Raw genomic sequence first — 23,783 nt, 5'->3', positions numbered from 1 at the left:
TCTGAACCTCTGCACTTTTACAAAGTGATTGAGGGCTTTTAAGTCCAAGATTGGACATACCCCTTCCTTCTTGGGAACCACAAACAGATTTGAGTAGAACCCCTGGAAGCGTTCCGACGCCGAAACTGGTACAATCACTCCCTGATTCAGTAAGCCCCTTACCACCCATAACAGGGCCTCCCGGCAAACCGGAGATATGGGTATGCTGGAGGGGAAGAATCTGTTTGGCAGCCAAGACAGAAACTATCTTCTAGCCTGTGGAAATCAGGTCGCAGACCCATTGGTCGGTTAACCGGGAGGTCCACCGGGCTGCAAACTCCCGAAGGAGATTCCCCACTCGATATGTGGGTGGGGGCAAACCTTCATGCAGTAGCACTTTTGTTCGCAGGCTTTTTAGGCTTGCGGTTCCAGGGATGCTTTTGACCATCCGTGGACGTCCTGTCAGGCTGAAAACGTTTTGTCGAAGCACCGGGCGGACGAAAAAGCCGCTTCTGAGCGGAAAAAGAGGGCCCTTACCTACGGCGTGGCTCCTTAGCCTTCCTGGCATGTGGGAATAGTGTACTCTTCCGTGGCATTTTTAATAATGTCATCCAACGAAGCTCCAAAGAGCCGGTCGCCAAGTAAGGAAAGATCTGTCAGGGCTTTCTTGGATGCCTGTACAGCAGACCAGCATTTAAGCCAAATCAGGCGCCTCAGCACCACAGCTGACACTGAAGCCCTGGATAATAGAGTAAGAGTATCCAGGGCCACGTCACAAACGCACTTAAGGCCTTGCACTAGTTGGTCTGCTAGTTCCACGCAGACAGGGGAGGCGTTTTGCGGATGCCAGTACTGGTCGCATGGCTGACCCCACAACCGTAAATAAGGAGCGAGCCACCGCCTCTGCCTTCCTATCCATGAGATCCTTGAATGCAGGAGTCCCCTCAACCGGGATCACGGTTACTTTATTTAACCTAGATACTGGGGCGTCCATGACCGGAGGAGCCAACCATTTTTTGAGAAGGCTTTCCTCAAAGGGGTAACGCACTGCCATGTTTTTGGGGACCAAAAAGGTCCTTTGCGGCCGACCCCATTCCCTGTAGATGAACTTGTCAAAATAAGTCAAAATACGGGAACACCTTAGGTGAATGTGCTGGCTTGCGGGACCCAAAAGGGACCGATACATCAGCAGAGGGATCCGCTGGCTCCTGGATCTTCAGGGTATCACGCACAGCTGTGATAAATGCTCCAACAAGCGCTTTGTCGCACCTGGACCCGGATGGGGAATCATCCTCACTGTCCAAATGGTCCTGGGCAGCCTCGTCTGATAGGTCAGAGCAGGGGTCACCAGCCGCAGCAGGGCCCGAGTCTGCATCAGAGCTTTCCCCAGAGGACAGGGGGCAGGGGCCTTTTACGCGCACCGTTCCTTCCATGCACCGCCTCTATTTTAGCAACAAAAGAGGCTGGATTCACACCTATGCATTTTTTGTGCTTTTTGCACTACAGAACGTGTTCCATAGGAAACCATGTTAAATGGACTGTAGTGCAAATCTGCAAAATGCAAAAAGCACTAAAAATGCATAGGTGTGAATCCAGCCTCAAGGACCGCCGTCGGGGTGTCCATGGGAACAGTGCTATCCGCAGGTGACCCGGTTGCAATAGTCTGGATTTCGGGAAAACACACACCAGTTTCTGAAGCCATGCTGACACTACCCTGTCTGCCACCTGCAAGGAGGACTTAGGACAGTGAAAGTCCAACCCTCCTGCTGCTGATGGGGGGCGGCTGGGGGGGGTTTCTAGTGCCAGACTCACCACCCTGGGGCGTTCTGTGATGGTCACTAGCCGTGCCTGTAGTCCCCAGGAGGTTACCCAAGTGCAGAGTGAGGAAACTGTGTCGGCAGCAGCTGTAGAAAATAGAGGTGAAACAATCTGCAGAGCTTGCACCAGTGTTCAGGGAATTGCCATCCAGAGTCCTGTATACACAGTGGACACAGGAAACAGCATGTGAGAGCACATGTAATGTGGTCACAAGAGAACTGCAGTGAAGAGAGCGCTCGGGCTTCAAAAAAATGGCCGCCAATGCAATGAATAGGAAAATCTCCTAGAAAATGGCCACCGAGGCTCACAAGGGGAACCTGCTTTGCCCACAGTCAAAATGGCCGCCGGACAGCGCCATGTGATGACAGGACAAATCATCAAACAGCGCTGCCTTAAACCAGCAAGAATACCCCCACAGACACCTTTTGGGACCCCCCCCACAGGGACCAGGACCATCACTAGCCACACAGACCCCCCACAAGTGAGAGACTCAGCTATCCCCATACACACACCGTCCGCAACACATGCAGCGCCCCCCCCCCCCGGGGGGGGAGAGGGAAGCTAGGGACGTGTGAGAGAAGAGGAGGTGAAGTGGCCCCCGAATCAAACTCCCAGGGAATGCCCAGCTGCTCAACCCCCTGAGGGAGAGTCGTACTTACCCGTCCTGAAGAGCTGAGAGACACTCCACCACAGACCCACTCCTGCTGGCCCGGTATACTGTGATCCAGACATCAGTAGCCCGGTCATATGTATACCCCGGAGTATTGAAGCTCACGACCACCTCTGGAGCTGAGGTATGTCGTGGCCTGCCGAGCCTTAGCTGCGACCTGCACACGCTCGGACTGGGGGGACTACAAGGATAACTCAACCAGCCGGCAGTTTATAGAAGATCCCAAGATCTTTCATCTTGCGCAAAAAACATCAAACCTGCATCAAAAAAAATGGACCAGAGGGCACGCAGGGATCCTAGGTCATTCTCCTTCCCTAGTCAAAATAAAAGTCTGCTGGGGCAGCAGGGAGGGTTGTTAGCACAGGGTCCGCCCCCAGGGCAGGACTGAGTTCTGTGTATTGTGTTACAATTTTGCCTAGTTCTCCTAGTGGCAGGCTAACAAACCCATTTAGTTACAGAGGAGCTGTATCGGTCAGTGAATATAAGAGAAACCAACTCTTGTCTCACCACATGCTTGTTTCAAATCGTAATCCCCTCCCCCTAAACTCCTCTAGCCCATATCTAGGGCTGGAGCGTTCCCCCGCCCCCCAAAATCTAAAAAAAAATCTACGATTTTTTTTATTATATTAAAGTGCAGCAACAAACAAAACTGCAAAGGCAAACCCTTTCTCTAACTGAAAAGTCACGTAAAAGTAAAGCGGCACATTAATACACATACTACAGGAGAGGGTCAGAGAGTGCAAAACAATCACTTCTCGTCCCTTTGGCTAAGATTAAGTGTAGTATCTGTTCTCATCGGTTGCCAGGAGGTGGCACTTGCTTCCGTCCCTGATCTACAGCAAGGTGGATAAGGGGTGGCGGTTGCTACGCAAAACCTGCTGGCTTGAAGGTAACCTGGAGTGGTTTGTAGCCGAAAGGGAAGCCTTCTGATGGTGATGGAGAACCACTGGGTCCGGCTGAAGGGTTGGGGTTCCTTGCCTTCTGGCCTAGATTTGGTGCAACCCTGGACCTGCCAGTTTTTCAGGAGGGAAAGTCAGCCCCTTCCTTAGGAGGGGTTAGAATTTTGGCTAGTACCTCCTGAATATAATTAGGTGGGAGTTATGATAGCGAGGGGAGAGTATAGTGAAGAGTGCTCTCCCTGAGCTTTCAAAAGCTCTATACCTCCTGGTGGGAAAGGGTCGTTTCTGCCCCTTTCAGTTAATCAGTTGGGAAAGCCTGCCCCTTTTCGTTGTTATTGAGGGGAATTGGCCGGTACCGCCTAATATAATTAGGTGGGAGCACGGGGACCTATGGGAGAGTTTGCTAGTTTACTTCCCCATATGAACAAATAAAACTGCAGTGGTGATCAAATACCACCAAAAGACAGCACTATTTGTGGGGAAAAAAGGCCTGGTCATTAAGCGGGTAAATGCTTCTGGGGCTGAAGTGGTTAAAGAGGAATTTTAGTCAGAAAATTAAGACCTGATAGAATTGAATACATTTTTTTGTAAAAAGTGATAAAAAATAAAAATGTTTTATTACACAAAAGTTGTCACTGAAATGGTATATTGCTTACACGTGCCACAGGTATATGTGGAATTACACCCCAAAATACATTCCTGTCGTTTCTCCAGAGTATTTGTTGAGACATGTTGAGTCCATGGAATATTTTATATTTTGCCACAAGTTTGGGGAATTTTATTTGTTTTTTACACTACACAAAGTTGTCACTTAAATGAAATATTGCTCACACATGCCATGGGCAGACGTGAAATTACACCCCAAAATACATTCTGCTTGCTCTCTTGAGGATACCACACGTGTGAGACATTTGGCAGTCTAGCCGTGTACAGGACCCAAAAAATCAATCACTGCCTTCAGGCTAAGGGCGTAAATTGTTAATTTCACTCCTCACTACCAATCACAGAAATGGCAAGCCCCCCCATGACCCCTTTTCGGAAAGTAAAAACACTAAGCTATTTTCTTAGAGACATGTTCAATATTTTGCAGATCTCGCTTTTTGTTAAAGTTTTGAACATTGAACAAACAAAATAAATACATTTTCCTTCTCTTTCTTCATTTTCCAAAACAAACTACAGCTGCAAAATACTCACCATGCCTCACAGCAAAAAGCTTGGGGTGCAATTCCACATATAACCATGGCATTTGTGAGCTATACATCATTTAGTGCAGTGCTCGGCAAACCACGGGCACCAGGTCGCATTTGTCTCCCTGCAAACCCCCCTCCCCTGGTGTGATTGCGTTGGGCCGCGACGCTACCGGTCGATAATTGAGACAGCGGCTTTGAGGCCTTCTGCGGTTCTATGCTTCCTTCTGGAATCTGGCGCCCTCTTGTGGTGGCTGTTGGTATGACAACCAGCAATGCTAATGGAGCTTCCCCTGTCTGTTTTCACTGCCCGCCTATCTCCTTCCCTTTTACTTAGAACCCCTAAACATTATGAATATTTTTTATTCTAACACCCTAGGGAATAAAATTCTGGTCATTGCAATACTGTCTGTCACACCGTATTTGCGCAGCGGTCTTACAAGCACACTTTTTTGGGGAACAATAATTTAATTAAAAAAATACAACAGTAAAGTTAGCCCAATTTTTTTTTAGAATGTTAAAGATAATGTTACACCGAGTAAATTGATACCCAACAGGTCACTCTTCAAAATTGCGTCCGCTCGTGGAATGGCGACAAACATTCACCCTTTAAAATCTCCATAGGCGACATTTAAAAAATTCTACAGGTTGCATGTTTTGAGTTGCAGGGGAGCGTCTAGGGCTAGACTTATTGCTCTCACTCTACTGATCACTGCGATACCTCACATGTGTGGTTTGAACATGGCTTTCATATGCGGGCCCTACTCATGTATGCGTTTGCTTCTGCACACAAGCTTGGCGGGACAGGACGCGATTAAAATTATTTTTTTCTTATTTATTTTAACTTTTATTTTAAATTTTTTCACTGTTCTTTTAACCACTTGGGTACCGCGCTATTGCCGAATGACGGCATTAGCGCGGACCTAGATTTCCAGGACTACGTCTATTGACGTCGTCCTGGTTACGAGCGGCCTGCGCGCCCCCTGAGGGGCGCGCGCGGCGCGCTCTGTGATCGGCGAGTCCGTGAGACTCGCCTGATCACCGATCCGTGTAAGGGGTCGATCCCGACCCCTTATCACGTGATCAGCTGTCAGCCAATGACAGCTGATCATGTGATAGAACGGAGCCGGTAATCGGCTATTATTCCTCCTCGCGCTGACAGCGCGAGGAGAAAAAAAAAAGCCGATCACCGGCGGCCGTGATCGGGACATCAGTCCCGATCACGGCCAGCAATGAAAGGCACCACATGGCACCTGCCAGTGCCCACCTGCCTCCCGCAGTGCCATCCTGAAATATAACAAAGTAAAAGTAAGTGCCCCCCGTCTGTGCCCATAATGCCCACAGTGCCACCCCACAGTGCCACCCCACAGTGCCACCCCACAGTGCCACCCAATCTGCCTCAAAGGTGCTGCACCCCAGTGCCGCCCATCAGTGCCCAGCAGTGCCCAGCAGTGCCGCCCATCAGTGCCCAGCAGTGCCGCCCATCAGTGCCCAGCAGTGCCACCTATCAGAGCCACCTATCAGTGCCACCTATCAGTGCCCATCAGTCCCATCTATCTGTGGTACCTATCAGTGCCCATCCATGCCACCCATCCGTGCCACTTATCCGTGCCACCCATCCGTGCCATCTTATCTGTGCCCATCTTTGCCCATCAGTGCCGCCTTATCTGTGCCCATCGGTGCCGCCTTATCTGTGCCTATTAGTGCCGCCTTAACTATGCCTATCAGTGCCCACAAGTGCAGCCTATCAGTGCCCACCAATGCAGCCTATCAGTGCCCACCAATGCAGCCCATCAGTGCCCACCAATGCAGCCCATCAGTGCCCACCAATGCAGCCTATCAGTGCCGCCTTATCAGCGCACTTCAATGAAGGAGAAAAATGACCCGTTTGCAAAATTTTATAACAAACTATTAAAACATGATTTTTTTTTTCTTGCATCTTTTTTTTGTTTGTTTAGCAAAAAATAAAACTCCGAGCTGTAACTAAATACCACCAAAAGAAAGCTCTATTTGTGGGAAAAAAATGATAGAAATTTCATTTGGGTACAGTGTTGTATGCCCGCGCAATTGTCATTCAAAGTGCATCAGCGCTGAAAGCTGAAAATTGGTCTGGGACTGAGGGGGGTTTAAGTGCCCAGTAAGCAAGTGGTTAAAAAAAAAATGTGTCATTTTTATTCCTATTACAAGGAATGTAAAAATCCCTTGTAATATAAAAAAGCATGACAGGTCCTCTTAAATATGAGATCTGGGGTCAGAGAGACCACAGATCTCATATTTACACTAAAATGCAAGTAAAAAAAATGTTGTCATTTGAAAAAAAAATTGAAATAAATAAAATGTCCCTCTAAGAGCTATGGGCAATTACTTGGAGGGGGGGCGCCATCTTCCCCTCACTTGTCTCCATGTCAGGCCAGGGACGGGTTCGGATCGCCGTTACCGACCTGGCTTTTTTTTTTTAGCTGGCTCCTAGATTCCAAGCAAAGTTGTCAAGTCCTGATTTAGTGACAACTTTGTGTAAAAAAAAAAAAAAAAATAAAAAATAATAATAATTTTTACGAAACTTGTGGCAAAATCTAAAACATTCCACGGATTTAACATGCCTTTCCGCAAATAGCTTGGGTGTCTACTTTTCAAAAATGAATCATTTGGGGGTGTTTTTTTTACAGGATTGCAATGGTGGGTGTTTTCCACACTGTATATGTGCAGCGAATTTTCAAACACATTTTTGAATTTTAATGCACAAAAACACACTATATTGCCCAACTGCTTGGTACAATAAAAAAAGATGATCTTATGCCGAGTAGAGAGATACTAAACATGACATGCTTTAAAACTGCGCACGTCCATGCAGCGGTCACAAACTACATACATTTTTAAAGCCTTTAAAATCCTTTAGACCCTTTTCACACTGGGGCGTTTTTCAGGCGCTTTAGCGTTAAAAAAAGCGCCTGTAATGCGCTTGAAAGAAGCCTCATCTGCAGTCCCAAAGTGAAAGCCCAAGTGCTTTAAGAGCCCTTTCACAATGTCAGTGCCCGAAAAACGCTCGTAAAGCACCACTAGCAGTGCTTTACCAGCGTTTTTCGAGCGTTGTTGGGGTTCTTTTAACCCCTGCTAGTGGCCAAATAAAGGATTAAAAGCGCCCACAAAACGCTGCTGCCAATAGCGTTTTTTCAGGCGTTTTACAGGCGCTTCCCATTGATTTCAATGGAAAGGGGAGCTTTAGGAGCGTTGTATTCACCGCTCCAAAAGCGCTGCAAAGAAGCTGCTTGCAAAAATTTGGGGTTTATTAGACTCTTGAGCTCTCCTCTGCCCTTTAAGCATCTGACCACACCAAGATCGGTGTGATAAGATGCCTTCCCAATGGCACAGTTTATATTCTGTGAAACCGAAGACCTGAAATACTCGCAGCTTCCAATTTCTTAGGCCATAGAGATGATTGGAGCCATTCTGGTCTCCGATGTGCTCTATGATCATCTGGTGGAACCACCGTCTGCATTCGTGGGTTCCCCAGTGGGACAGGAGATCCAGAGGAGAAAACCATGGAAGGCGAGAGGAATGAGGGGGGGACATGAGGGTTGTTCCCCTCCCACTGCTTGTAAAAGCAGTCTAGGTGCTAGGATTGCTTTTACATGACAAAAGGCTACCAAGATGATGCCTGAACCTGCAGGCATCATTCCAGTTTAACCACTCAAAATCCAGCAATATACCAGTACATTGCTGGTTCTTGTTGGGCATAAATTGTTTGTAATATTTTTGGGGGTTTTTTATGCAGCCTGTGGGCTGAAGAAAAAAAAAAAAAAAAAAACAACAGATTCCTCCAGTTACATCAATCAGTGCTATGCCCACCATTAGAACAGTGCCAAATTATTCCTCCACCTGGCTGCTAGATGTAAAAGGCACATCTAGCAACCAGGTGGAGGAATAATTTGGCAGTTTTGTTTAGGGGTGGATCTGCCCTGCTGCAGCTGCCTATCCTCCTTAGTGCACGCCTACGTGATGTTGGTGGGTGTGGCAGACTAGCCCTTATAAGCCTTCTGGGGCACATTGACTCACATGGTGGTTCCAACCCTTTATCTGTACACTTTGTGGATCACTCAACACTGAAGTGTCTATTAGGTAATTTTATCTTACTTTTTGACAATTTTTTTAATTTATGCTGCACTTCTATTTTATCTCATCTAATCTCTTTTGGTTGATACGGTTTCTCAATATTCTTTATATTCTATGCATTTCCCCTTTACAATCATTCTAACTTTCTACTCTCACTAACTTAACCTTACCTATACACTCATTAGCATCTCATTATCCTATCCTTTACCAAGTTTAGGACAGATGACTTATTGTACCACATAATATGAGCTTCCAAACTATTTTACAATCTCTCTTTTATTTTTAGCACATATGGTCATTGTTGACCATTATTACTTTTTGTAATTTCCTTTCTTGGAAACCATCTTTGTCCAGTCTTGGTCTGCCTTAACCACCTCAGCTCCCACCAGTGATACCCCTATGGGGTTATTCTGATTCATTTTGGCACATTGCTACTGTATAGATACAGATAATGTAAGTACTTTTGAGAGTGGTTTTGGGGGGTTTATCCTAGCCAATATTACTTCTAATTCCTTTATTTTAATCTCCTCCTTTCTGTGACAGGGTCAGACCTTACAGATATTCTTGTTATATACAGCATTCAGTTTTCCACGTGTATGCTCCTGAAGACTGGATGAATCCACGAAATGCATAGAGCTACTATATGCCATGTTTTATGGCAACTACCGTATTTTTCGGACTATAAGGCGCACGTAAAAGCCTAAATTTTCTCCCAAAAACGACCGTGCGCCTTATAGTCCGGTGCGCCTTATATATGACCTGTTGACATCGCTGGAGTTCTTTGTTAACAGTATCTGTCATCTTGACGTAAACCTTCGGACTATAAGGCGCACGTAAAAGCCTAAATTTTCTCACAAAATCGACCGTGCGCCTTATAGTCCGATGCGCTTTATATATATGGAAATATCCATTTTATCAGCCGGTCGTTGCTAGTGCGCCTTATAATCCGGTGCGCCTTATAGTCCGATGCGCCTTATATATGGAAATATCCATTTTATCAGCCGGTCGTTGCTAGTGCGCCTTATAATCCGGTGCGCCTTATAGTCCGAAAAATACGGTATATGTTTTACTTAACCACTTGACCACTGGGCACTTAAACACCCTTAACCACTTTCAGACCGGACCATTTTGCTGGTCAATGACCAGAGGTCTTTTTACAATTTGGCACTGCGCTGCTTTAACTGGTAATTGCGCGGTCATGCAATGTTGTACCCAAACAAAATTTGCGTCCTTTTCTTCCCACAAATAGAGCTTTCTTTTGATGGTATTTGATTGCCTCTGCGATTTTTATTTTTTGCGATATAAATGGAAAAAGACCGCAAATTTTGAAAAAAAATGATATTTTCTACTTTTTGTTATTAGAAAATCCAATAAATTCAATTTTAGTCATACATTTAGGCCAAAATGTATTCAGCCACATGTCTTTGGTAAAAAAAAAGTCAATAACTGTATATTTATTGGTTTGCGCAAAAGTTGTCACATCTACAAACTAAGGTACGTTTTCTGGAATTTACGCAGCTTTTAGTTTACGACTGCCTATCTCAGTTCTTGAGGTGCTAAAATGGCAGGGCAGTACAAACCCCCCCCAAATGACCCCATTTTGGAAAGTAGACCCCCTAAGGAAATTGATAAGTGGCATGTTGAGCCCATCGAATATTTTATTTTTTTGCCTCAAGCGATTGAATAATGACAAAAAAATAATTTTTTTTTATTTTTTTTCACAAAGTTGTCACTAAATGATATATTGCTCACACATGCCATGGGCATATGTGAAATGACACCCCAAAATAAATTCTGCTGCTTCTCCTGAGTATGGAGATACCACATGTGTGGGATTTTTTGGGAGCCTAGCCGCGTACGGGGCCCCGAAAGCCAAGAACCGCCTTCAGGTTTTCTAAGGGCGTAAATATTTGACTTCACTCCTCACTACCTATTACAGTTTTGAAGGCCATAAAATGCCAAGATGGCACAAAACCCCCACAAATGACCCCATTTTAGAAAGTAGACACCCCAAGCTATTTGCTGAGAGGCATGTTGAGTCCATGGAATATTTTATATTTTGCCACAAGTTGCGGGAAAATTACAAACTTTTTTTTTTTTTTTTTTTTCACAAAGTTGTCACTAAATGATATATTGCTCACGCATGCCATGGGCATATGTGAAATGACACCCCAAAATAAATTCTGCTGCTTCTCCTGAGTACGGGGATACCACATATGTGGGACTTTTTGGGAGCCTAGCCGCGTACGGGGCCCCGAAAACCAAGCACCGCCTTCAGGCTTTCTAAGGGCGTTACAGTTTTGAAGGCCATAAAATGCCAAGATGGCACAAACCCCCCCCCCAAATGACCCCATTTTGGAAAGTAGACACCCCTAAATTTAGGGGTACACTAGTGAGACTAGGTAATAAATGGCGGGTGCCCTGAAACTATAAAAAAAATAACTAACCAACCAGCGTCACCTGTAACAGTTATATGGTGATCACTGGTGAAAGGGTTAACTAGGGGGCAATCAGGGGGCTTTATGCGGTAGTATATGGGGGTCCCTGGCGCTATAAAAAGTTGCGGCGAACCTAAATACCTACCTGCCTAACTAGCGTCACCTGTGACACTAATACAGCGATCAGAAAAATGATCGCTTATTAGGCTGGGTTCACACTGGAGCGATGCGGGAACGCCACGAATCCGCGGCGGGTTCCCGCATCGCATGCCTCCCGGCGGCAGTTCACACTGCCCTATGCGAACTGCTGGGAGTGTTAGTGAAATGTTAATGACACCCCCAGATCAGTTCACATATCGCAGTGCGATCTGCAAACTCGGATCGCATGGTGTGAACACCCATGCGATCCGATTCTGCTGCGGACCAAAAAAAGGGTCCTGTGCGAGTTTGCGGCGCGTGCGGCGGGTGCGACACGAATTCAGCCATACTATCTGTATGGCTGAACTCGAATCGCACAGAGATCGGATGTGATTTGCACTGCAGTGCGGTGCGAATCACATCCGTTCTCAAACCGCTGCAATGTGAACCCAGCCTTAGTGACACTGGCGACGGGGGGTGATCACGGGGTTAAACCTTTATTGGGGGGGTTAGGGGGGTACATTAGAACTAAAGGGGGCTAACCCTAACTGCCCTAACAGTTATTACAGTCACAAATGACACCAATGCAAAAAAAAAAAAAAAAAGCAATTGGTGTCACTGTGACTGGGGGGGCAGGGGTAATTGGGGGGGTGATCGGGGGGTAAAGGGGGGGTGTGAGTGTGCCTGGCATGTTCTACTGTATGTGTGGTGTGTTGGTGCAATTCACCGAACCTCTCTCCTCGGTGCCGGAACGAAAAATACCGACACAGAGGAGAGAACATCACTTCCTCTCCTGTGTTTACATTACAGGAGAGGAAGTGATGTCACGAAGGATTTCCATTCGTCGACAGCGATCGCGAGGGGGTGGCCATGAATGAATGGCCGCCCCCTCATCCCGGATCGCTCTCGAAGGAATGCCGACCGCCGCAGGCACCGGGGGGGCCCGATCGGGCCCCCCACCCGCGGGCAGGCAGGGACTTATATATACGCCCATATGCCTGCCCGTGCCATTCTGCCGACGTATATCGTCGTGCGGCGGTCGGCAAGTGGTTAATAACCAGACCAATTTTCAGCTTTCGGTGCTCTCACATTTTGATTGACAATTACTCAGTCATGCAACACTGGACCTATATGAAATTTTTGTCCTTTTTTTTCACACAAATGGAGCTTTCTTTTGGTGGTATTTAATCACCGCTCGGTTTTTTATTTTTTGTGCTATAAAAGAAAAAATACAGAAAATTCTGTAAAAAAATGAATTTTTCTTTGTTTCTTTTATAAAATTTAGCAGATTAGTAATTTTTTCTTCATAAATTTTGGCCAAAATTTATACTACTACATATCTTTGGTAAAAATAAGTACAAATTGGTGGATATTATTTGGTCTTTGTGAAAGTTATAGAGTCCACAAGCTATGGTGCCAATATCTGAAAATTGGTCACACCTGAAGTACTGACGGTCTATCTCATTTCTTGAGACCCTAACATGCCAGAAATACCCCCCAAATGACCCCTTTTTGGAAAGAACACATTCCAAGGTATTTAGTAAGAGGCATGATGAGTTTTTTGAAGTTGTCATTTTTTCCCACAATTCTTTGCAAAATCAAGATTTTTTTTTTTACTTTTTTTTTTTTTCACAAAATTGTCATATTATCAGTTTATTTCTCACACACAGCATATGCATACCACAAATTACACCCCAAAACACATTCTGCTATTACTCCCGAGTACGGCGATACCACATGTGTGAGACTTTTATACAGCGTGGCCACATACAGAGGCCCAACATGCAGGGAGCGCCATCAGGCGTTCTAGAGCACCCAGGACAATTCTGACATTTCTCTCCTACATGTAAAAATCATCATTTATTTGCTAAAAAATTACATAGAATCCCAAAACATTATATATGTTTTTTTAGCAAACACCCTGAAGAATACAATGGTGGTCGTTGCAACTTTTTATCTTCCACGGTATTTGCGCAGCAATTTTTCGAATGCCTTTTTTTGGAAAAAAAACAGTTTTGTGCTTAAAAAAAAAAAACACAGTAAAGTTAGCCCAATTTTTGCATAATGTGAAAGATGAAGTTATGCTGAGTAAATAGATACCCAACATGTCACTCTTCAAAATTGCACACGCTCGTGGAATGGCGCCAAACGTCGCTACTTAAAAATCCCCATAGGCGACGATTAAATTTTTTTTTACTGGTTATATGTTTTGAGTTACAGAGGAGGTCTAGGGCTAGAATTATTGCTCTCACTCTAACGTTCGCAGCGATACCTCACATGTGTGGTTTGAACACCGTTTTCATATGTGGGCGGGACTTACGTATGCGTTCGCTTCTGCATGCGAGCACATGGGGACAGGGGCGCTTTAAAAAAAAATAAAAATTGTATTGTTCATTTTACTTTATTTATTTTAGTTTGACATTTTTTTCCCCAAAAATAATTTTTTTGATCACTTTTATTCCTATTACAAGGAATGTAAACATCCCTTGTAATAGGAATATGGCATGACAGGTCCTCTTTACAGTGAGATATGGGGTCAATAAGACCCCACATCTCACCTCTAAGCTGGGAAGCCTGAAAAAAAATAAAAAAAATAAATAAAAAAGATTCTGGCTTTGATCGTATTGGCGAGTCGGTAGAAGCACCGGAGGGCGGCGGGAGGGGGCTGGGGATGTCTATGGCTGGGTATTGCAGGGTATCACCGACTATGGCTGGGTATCTCAGAGTATGGCGTTGCAGAGTATTGTGTTGCAGAGCATTGCAGGATATTGGCGGGTGTTGCAGAGTGTTGCAGGGTATTGGCGGGTGTTGCAGAGCATTGCAGAGCGTTGCAGGGTATTGGCGGGTGTTGCAGAGCATTGCAGAGTGTTGCAGGGTATTGGCAGGTGTTGCAGGGTATTGGCGGGTGTTGCAGAGCATTGCAGAGTGTTGCAGGGTATTGGCGGGTGTTGCAGAGCATTGCAGAGTGTTGCAGGGTATTGGTGGGGTGTTGCAGAGCATTGCAGAGTGTTGCAGGGTATTGGCAGGTGTTGCAGAGCATTGCAGAGTGTTGCAAGGTATTGGCGGGTGTTGCACAGTGTTGCACAGTAATGCAGAGTATTTTAGAGTATTGCAGAGTATTTTAGAGTAATGCAGAGTATTGCAGAGTAATGGCAGGGAATTGAGGGGTTAATTTTCGGTGAGCAGCGATGTGGGCACTGCAGATAAAGCCCACATCGCTGCTAACACCGATCTCTTCCCCCTCCGCTGTACCGATCGGTACAGAGAGGGGGAGGGAGGAACCGGCGTCATAAGATGACGCTGGTTTGTTTACAAGTGATCACTCCGTCATTTGACGGAGCGATCACGTGGTAAACGGCCGCGATGAGCGGCCGTTTACCGTGATCCGTGATGCGCCGGGTCCACGCTCTCGAGTGCGCGCCCCAGGGGGCGCGCGAGAGCGGAATTCTGGGAGGACGTCATAGGACGTCCTCCCAGAGTTAAACAACCGCCCTGTAGCCGTCATTCGGCTATGGGCCGGTTGTTAAGTGGTTAATGATCACTTGTAATATGTGATTTGTATTTTTAGCGGTCAATTGTTATTGCTGTATGTTTATCCATTAAATGGAATATATTGGTTTTCTTGGTGTACTCATGATTACCCTCATGCAACTTACCATTGATTTTCCAATAAATTTAAATGTTTCACACCTGCTTGCTTCATTCAAAGTCCCAACCCCCATGATGAGGAATAGGCCCAGAAAGGTTCTAAATTTGGAAACAGGTATACATTTCCAGCAAAATTCTCTGGCAAGGGTCAAATTTGGGTTTGCGACGATAAATTGATCGGCATATAAATAGTTTTGGTCCAAAATAGATTGGAAACCATTTTCTGTGAAAAATGGCTCATAAAAGCCAAGGTGAGTAAATTCCACTATATCCACCTGAATACCGGATTGGCAAGTGAATGGGGGTGGAAATACGGGCGATGCAGTGGGATGCCAATCCAGATTTGCAAGCGCATCAGGAAAGGCACTATGGGCTCTATGGGCCTGCGTTCAAATTCTTGGTGGCTATGGGACACTACTTGTGCTAGCCACCACACCAGCTTGAAATGTAATTATGGGACTTGCCACGTCACCAATTGTTACTGCAGTGCTGGTTTGTCTACGACCAGGATGTACTATGCCGCTGGTGCTTGCCAGTTCACCAGGTTGAACGGCACCAGTACTTGCACTCTGCTGCATACGAGAACCATTCGATTGTTGCACCTCAGCAACAGAAGAACGGGTCGGGTATGCCCGACCTAAGAAGGGGCTGCTACTCCGTCGTCAGAGCCATCTGTCAGGGTGCCGCTGCTTTCTACAGGTTTGAATACTGAGCCTGATTCTGACAGAGAGGCTTCCCTTTCGCTCTCATCCATCATGTTCAGCATCGTGTAGGCCTCTTCACTAGTGCACCCGTTTGGACATTCTGCCCAATAAATTGATAGGTACCTAGTGAGACTCACAGGAAAAAAGTACCTGTTTGTCAGAGACTGCTTGAACTGCTACAAATATTTTTTTAACTGCTAGTGAGAGCAGAGATCAGGCGTGACTCTGCTAGTGCTGCCATTTTGTGTACTGTGTATTAAGTAGCAGTGAGCTACTGATCCTGCACTTGGGTGGGCTGGGCGGGCGGGGGGGGGGGCTAAACATAGGTGCTGGCAGGTGTCTGGGCTGATCTTGCCAATCCTGCTTTGGGAACACTAAACTATTGGGGATGCTAGTAGAGTTCTGATCAGATCAAAGATATTGATCCGTTCAGACACTATACAAGTAATGGAGACCGTATGTGTGTGTTACTGGCAATCAAAGGGTTCAAATCTGACGCTGTCTGGGATTAAAGCTAACTGACGCTGACAATAACTAGCATTACTGGTGACACCAATAGTGATTAGAAGAAAAAAAAATTCTGTACACTATACTAATGCCACCGACAGGGAGTGAAAGGGTTAATTGGGGGTGATCAAGGGGTTAAACATTTATTAGGGAATATATGGCGGGTACCCTTAATCTATCAGGGGCTGCCGCCAACTTCCATAATGCCGTTTAGTGTCCCAAGTGACCCCAATACAGTGATCAATAAAAAAATATGAAAAAATTGTACTTGCAGACACTGACAGGGAGTGAAAGGGTTAACTGGGGGGCGATGAGGGGGTGAAATATGTGCCCACGTGTCCTGGTGTCAGTGTATTGTACTCACGGTGAGATGTTCTTTCCTCGCACACTGGAACCAAAAGGGCTTGGGGGGGGGTGGCCTGGACCTCAAGAGCCCAACCCACAAGGAGCGATGTACCCATACGTCGATTTGTCCAGCCCAGCCAACACTGGTTAATTGATGCCAGGTGTGTGCTGACTCCTATTTAACATGAGTTTGAATGTGATTGCTTAATTATGAACACAGCTACATCCCCAGTTATAAAAGGGTGTGCACACTTGTACAACCACATTATTTTAGTTTTTCTATTCTTACTCCCCCACTTCCTACCTAAAAGATTTCAGTTTGTATTTCAATTGAGTTCTATAGTTCATATAGGTCATATTAAATAGGTGGAAAAAGTTTGGAAATGATTTAGTTTTGTCTCTTTTTTACATCACAGAAATCAATAGATAAATGATATGCAGACTTCTTTTACTTGCCATTTAAAATTACAAATGTTTTGTTTTAATATAAAACAGTGAAAAATTACCTGCAGCATGCATTTGTGTCAACATTTCTCGACAGCAGCAATTCTACACATTTCTGAATATTTTCCTCTGCTGCATGTGCGGTGCACGCTGCCATGAGCACAGTAAATAAATCTAGAAAATGAAAAAAGATAATCTTTACCTAGAATGAAATGACTGAAATAAAGCTGCCACAACCAGTGCCCCCAGAACTATGGGCTAGTTGAAGGCATTAATATGCGCCACTAACTGCATGAGGTGCTCACTGTAACAATGCATTAAAAAAAAAAATGTGCAATCACTTCAAACTACAAGAAATTGGGAGCAGCAGTGGATAACTTTTCAGAGGAAGTAATCGTTTGCTGGGAGGCAATATGTCCCCTCCTTAGGGCCGGTTCACACTGCGACGCGACGCGAGGCGAGGCGACACGGCTCGCCTCGCCTCGCTCCCGCAAGTCGCCCCCATTCAGTACTATGGAACCGTTCTGAGAGGAGCGACTCGAGTCGCTCCGACTCAGAAAAAAGGTTCCTGTACTACTTCGGGGCGACTTCGGGGGCGACTTGCATTGACTTCTATGCAGAAGTCCTCTGCAAGTCGCCGCTGAGCTCCCCGCAAGTCGCGGCGAGGTAAGTCGGAGACGCCTCGCCGCGGCTCGCTGTGTGAACCGGCCCTTACAGCTTGTTTTAACTTTTAAGCAAAATACACACAAAGATTTTTTACATTCAACTCAACTCACGCAAGTGTGATAGCAGGCCCTCTGCACGAGCATGTCCGTGGGTCAGGGCGGACTCTATGTCCGCCAGCGACACGCCATTGCGGTATACAAAGGCAGAATGGGGATCTACCTTTGTAAACAAGGCGGATCTCCATTCTGACAGGGGACATGTCAGAGATCTACTGTTCCCAATGATTGGGAATAGTGATCTCTGTCATATCCCTGCTAGGCCACACCCCCTACAGTTAGAACATGCTGAGGGAACACATTTAACCACTTAATCTCCCCTTAACTCCTTGCCTGCCAGTGTCATTTTCACATTAATCAGTGCGTTTTTATAGCACCGATTGATGTAATGTCACTGGTCCCCAAAAAGTGTAATTTGGGGTCAGCCGCAATGTCGTAGTCCTGCAAAAAAATAAAAATAAAAAAAAAGGCAAATCGCGTCATTACCAGTAAAGAGAAAAAAATAAAAGTCTCTAAATAGATGCGATAAGTTTTGCGCAAACCAAGCAATATATGCCTATTGCGATTTTTTTCCCCAAAAAATATGTAAATATAAATATATATATATATATATAGATATATATAAAAACAATTTTTTGGGGAAATATATATACACACACATACATACATATACACACACGTATACATATATATTATATATATATATATATATACATACATATACATATATATATATATATATATATATATATATATATATATATATATATATATGGTTTAAACTGATAACTGTGTTTTATTTATTTTTTGGATATGTATTATAGTAAAAAAAAAAAAAAAAAATAGGATTTTTGTACTCATACTCACCGTAAAATCCTTTTCTCTGAAGTTCACTGATGGACACAGCTCCATTAATCTTGGCCATAGGGTTATTCAAGAGAGGAGGACTAGGCAGAACATGTAATACATGTGAAAAACAACAGAACTGTACAGTTCCACCCAGGGAAGGGTCCCTATAGTAATAACAACTCAGCCCGCTTCCTGCAGGCTACCTCAACAAGCCGTATAGTGTAAACAGGAGGTGTGGGTGCTGTGTCCGTCAATGAACTTCAGAGAAAAGGATTTTAAGGGGAGTACAAAAAAGTATTTTTAAAACAGCTTACCTGTAAAAATCCTTTTCTTTGCTGTACATCAGGGGACACAGACCCATAGTAATTACTATGTGGGTTATATCGGACTGACAGGTGCTGGACACTGGCACACCCCTAAGGCGTTTATTTCCCCATATAACCCCTCCCATTACTGGGAGTCTACAGTTTTGTAGCCAAGCAATACAAGTGTATAAGAAGAAGGGAGGGACCTCTGTGTCCCCTGATGTACATCAAAGAAAAGGATTTTACAGGTAAGCTGTTTTAAAAATCCTATTTTATTTTCTTACATCAGGGGACACCGAGCCATAGTAATTACTATGTGGGATGTCGCCTAGTAATGAAAACTGAAGAGGGGAGACAACAAAAAACAGGAGGCCAGAGGACTCATACTGCAGCCTGCAGTATATGATGTGCACAAAGGCAATATCCTCATGACCTTTAATATTGATTTGATAAAATCTTATAAATGTATGAACCAAAGACCAAGTCGCGGCCTTACAGATCTGAGCCATAGAGGCCTGATGATGCACCACCCAAGAGGCACTAATCGCCCTGGATGAGTGTGCTCTTAATATGAGAAGGAAGAATTTTCTTCAACCTGAAGCTTGAATAATCACTTGACAAATCCATTTGGAAAATAGTGGATCTTGACACTGCCTGTCCACATCTTGGACCCTCAGGCAGTACAAACAAAACCTATGTTTTGCAAACCTGAGTGGTCTTTAAATAGACTCTGATCGCTCTTACTACATCAAGAGAATATAGTGCTTTCTCATCCCCAGATTAAGGGTCTGGGGAGAAAGGAGGAAGAATAATATCTTGCTTTAAATGAAAACCTGTTATCACTTTTGATAAGAATTCAGGATGAGGACATAAAACCACCTCATCCTTATATATGATGAAATATGGCTCTTACAAGACAGAGCCACTAGTTCCGATACTCTTCTGGCAGAAGAAACGGCAAGCAGAAAAGATTATCTTTCTTGTCAAAGAACCAAGGGAATTTCTCGTTAGGTTCAAACGGCTGATTCAGCAAAGCCGATAAGACCAATATGAAATCCCAAGGATTTAGAGGTGCCTTGATAGGGGTAATAAACAGTCTTATCCCCTGAATAGTCTACGCACCAAGAGTGGGAAGCAAGAGGCCATAGGAAAAGACACCAACAAGGCCTGGATCTGGCTCTTGATAGAAGTCAAGGCCAGCTTCATTTCAGATCCCATATGCAGGAAATCAGGAATCCCCCCTATTATGATTATTATACAGGATTTATATAGAGCCGACAGTTTACGCAGTGTTTTACAACATTAGGGTAGACATTACAATACAATTCAAGACAGGGGGAATCAGAGGGCCTGCTCGTTAGAGCTTACAATCTAGGAGGGAGGGTCAAGTTATACAAAAAGTGTAATAGCTGTGGGGGGTGAGCTAATGGAGAAAGTAGTGCAGTTGTTAGGTGGAGGCAGGATAGGCTTCTCTGAAGAGGAAAGTTTTCAGGGATCGCCTAAAAGTGGATACATTTTGAGACATTCTGACAGATTGGGGTAGTGAGTTCCAGAGGATGGTAAGGCTCGGGAGAAGTCCTGGAGGTGGATATGGGAGGAGGTGATGAGGGAGCTAGAGAGCTGGAGGCCTAGGGAGGAAGGAAGTGGGCGATTAGGTTGGTTTTTGAGACTAGGCTAGTGATGTAGCTGGGGGCAGAGTTGTGGATGGCTTTGTAAGTGTTAGTATTTTGAATTTAATTAGTTGAGCAAGTGGCAGCCAATGGATGGATTAGCAGAGAGGGTTAGCAGGCACTGTGCAGTTTGTAAGGTGTATGAGTCTGGCAGCAGCATTCATGATGGACTGAAGGGGGGATAGTCTATTTAATGGTGAGCCAATGAGGAGGGAGTTGCAGTAAGTCAAGGCAAGAGATAACAAGGGAGTGAATCAGGAGCTTTGTGGTTTCATTGGTTAGAAAGTTTAGAGAGGTTTCGGAAGTTGAGGCGGCAAGCTTTGGAAAGTGATTGGATGTGGGGCTAAAAGGAAAGTTCAGAGTCCAGGATAACACCTAGCACCCTGACATGTGGGGATGGGTGGATGGTTGTGTCATTGCTCTTGACAGAGAAGTCAGAGGAAGAGGGGCGTGGGGGAGGAAATATTATAAGTTCGGTTTTGGACAAGTTGAGTTTGAGGAAGTGTTGCGACATCCATATAGATGTGTCTGTTAGTAAGTTGGTGATGTGTGAGGAGACTGATGGAGTAAGTTGAGGGGTGGAGAGATAGATTTGTGTGTCATCAGCGTAGAAATGATATTGAAAGCCATAAGTGGCTATCAGCTGACCCAGGGAAGAGGTGTAGATTGAAAATAAAAGAGGTCCATGGACAGAACCTTGGGGGACTCCGACAGAGAAGGGAAGGGGAGTGGAGGTAGTAGAATTGTAAGTGACAATGAAGGTGCGTTTGGATAGGTAGGATGAGAGCCACTGAAGTGCACCAGTCAGGGAGTAAAGTTTTTTGAGGAAAGGGTGGTCAACCGTGTCAAAGGCAGCTGAAAGGTCCAGAAGTAGGAGTACAAAATAATGTCCGTTGGTTTTTGCAGTTAGTAGGTCATTTGTGAGTTTTAAAAGAGCAGTTTCTGTTGAGTGTTGAGGGCGAAATCCAGAATGAAAGGGAATCAAGAAGGTTGTTTTTAATGAGGTAGTCACTCAGTTTTAAACCAGGTGTTCAAGGAATTTAGAGGAAAATGGGAGCAGAGACGGCGTAGGTTGTTAAGATTGGTAGGGTCTATGGATGGCTTTTTAAGTATGGGGGTGACCAGTGCATGTGTTAGAGCATTGGGGAAAATGCCAGAGGTGAGGGAGAGATTGAAGATGTGAGTTTGAGAGTGTAGGATAGAGTCAGATGGTGACCGTAGTGCTTGAGAGTGAATAGGATCCAGGGGGCAGGTGGTTAGGTGGGCGTTAGAAAGGAGTTTAGCAACTTCATCGTAGTAGCAGTTTTGAATAAGGGGAGCGTTAAGAGTACCTGTTGTAGTGGGGTCTTAACTGGGGGAGATACCTGAAGAGTGGAGATTTCATCACGTATTGTATCAATCTTGTTTTTGAAGTGATTAGCAATCTCCTGGGCTGTGAGTGAGTCAGTGGGTGGAGGCCGGATTAAAGAGTTGAAGGTAGAGAAAAGCTTACGGGAACTGGACGAGAAGGTGTTAATAAGAGTTGTAAAATAGGTCTGCTTGGCAGTGTGGAGGAAAGAGTATTATTTTTGGAGGGCAGATTTGTATTGGTTGAAGTCTTTGAGAGACTTGGTCTTGTGTCACAGACACTCAAGAGCGCGACTACGTTTTTTGAGAATTCTAGTGTCATCTGTTTGCCAGGGTTGTAGGGGTCGAGGCCTGATTCTGCATGCAGCGAGGGGAGCGAGCTTGTCCAGGGTGGAGGACAGGGATTTATTGTAGATGGAAGTGGCTTGGTTGGGGAAGGAGAGGGGAGAGATTTTGTCATAGAGGTGGTCAGCAGCAGAATAGAGGAGAGAAGAGTTGAAGTTGCGAAAGTTTCTACGGGTGATGGTTAGGCCATTGGAGGTAAAGGTGTTGGAAGACAGGGAGAGAGAAAAAATAATTAGGTGATGGTCGGAAAGATGAAAATAATTTTTTGAGAAGTTGCATGGAGTGCAAAGGTAGGAGAATACAAGGTCAAGGGTGTTGCCATCAGAATGAGTAGAAGCCTGTCCCCATTGCTTCAGGTCAAATGAAGAGGTTAGACTAAGAAGTTTAGAAGTAGCAGGAGTGTTTGTATTAGCGGGGATGTTGAAATCACCGAGAAGGATTGTGGGAATTTCTGAAGACAGAAAGTAGGGTAGCTAGGCAGAGAACTCATCAAGGAAAGTTGATAATGGTCCAGGGGGTGGGTAGATCACAGCAATTCTTAGGGAAGTAGGAGAGAATAGACGTATACAGTGAGCTTCAAAATGATTAGAGGGAAAGAGAGGGAGGGGAGTGAATAACCTGGAAGGTGCATTGGGGGGGGGGGGTAGGAGTCCCACTCAACCTCCCTTGCGTCCAGTAGGCCTAGGGGAGTGAGTCCAGTGAAGGCCACCCTGGGAGAGGTAAGCAAGAGAAGGAGTATCAAATTTGTGGAGCCAGGTTTCGGCGAGAGCAAGTAGATTAAAGGAATTAGTGACAAAGAGGTCATGAACAGCGGTGAGCTTGTTGCAAACAGAGCGAGCGTTCCAGAGGGCGCAGGAGAGGGGGAAGCTGGTATTGGGAAGAAGAGGAACGGAGACTAAATTGTGTAGATTATGACTACTGCCAGAGGGTGTAGGGTGATTGGTGTGTTGGGTACAGTTAAATAAGGGAGGCCCAGGGTTAGGGGAAATATCTCCAGCAGTTAGAAGTAGAAAAGTAAGGGAGGTAATATGAGAGTACGATTTGTATGAGGGGACATGCTTCAGTTAGCAAGTGGGCTTAGAGTTAGAAAGAGGTGATGAGTGCAGTAGTAAGGAGAGGGGAGAAGTGATGGCGATATGTACAGATTGTGGGGTGGAGCAGGGGGGTGAAGAAAAGGGAGTTTGAGTAGTGAGGCTGCAATTGTGAAAAGGAGGAGAGGTAAAGAGTGCCTGTTTCAGAGAGAAAGGTGAGATGATTTGGAAATTAGGTCACCTGCAGTCTGCTGTGGATTGCTTTGTGCAAATCGCTGAAGTGCAAGAGCAGAAGTGCCACTTATTTAAAGAACCCCACTTCTTTGGAAGGACCCCTGTATGTGCAGCCCCCTGTATGTGTTCCCCCGTAAAGAAGGCCTTGTTTTTATACTGTGTTGGGTGTGGGTTGAATCTGGCAATTAATCAATCAGGAGGTAATATTGGGCAAACAGCTAGCAGAGCAAATCTTTTTGCATCACATTCATATTGAAAGAGGAGCAAAAGGCCAAAACTGTAAAGATAATGGAACCCATAATTTAGGTAAGACTTAATAGCTAAATAAACATTGAAATAATGTGAGCATGGCTACAGATTTAGCTGAAACAGCAGTGACAAACAGATTTACCA

At 45.1% G+C, this 23,783-nt stretch overlaps 1 protein-coding gene across 1 annotated transcript in view; it reads right to left on the bottom strand.

Moving 5' to 3' along the window:
* ASZ1 (ankyrin repeat, SAM and basic leucine zipper domain containing 1) overlaps window positions 1-23,783 on the bottom strand; it is a 575,076-nt gene that overhangs the window by 383,299 nt on the left and 167,994 nt on the right. Inside the window, exon 5 of the mRNA XM_077471359.1 lies at window positions 16,950-17,061. Coding sequence (XP_077327485.1) covers window positions 16,950-17,061 — 112 coding nt within the window. The remainder of the gene's footprint in view (window positions 1-16,949; window positions 17,062-23,783) is intronic.

The sequence above is a fragment of the Lithobates pipiens genome, unplaced genomic scaffold (genome assembly GCF_037356315.1).
Source record: "Lithobates pipiens isolate NorthernLeopardFrog02 unplaced genomic scaffold, aLitPip1_a1.2 Scaffold_8, whole genome shotgun sequence".
NCBI classification, from domain to species: domain Eukaryota; kingdom Metazoa; phylum Chordata; class Amphibia; order Anura; family Ranidae; genus Lithobates; species Lithobates pipiens.
This window is presented reverse-complemented; position numbering and strand designations above follow the sequence as displayed.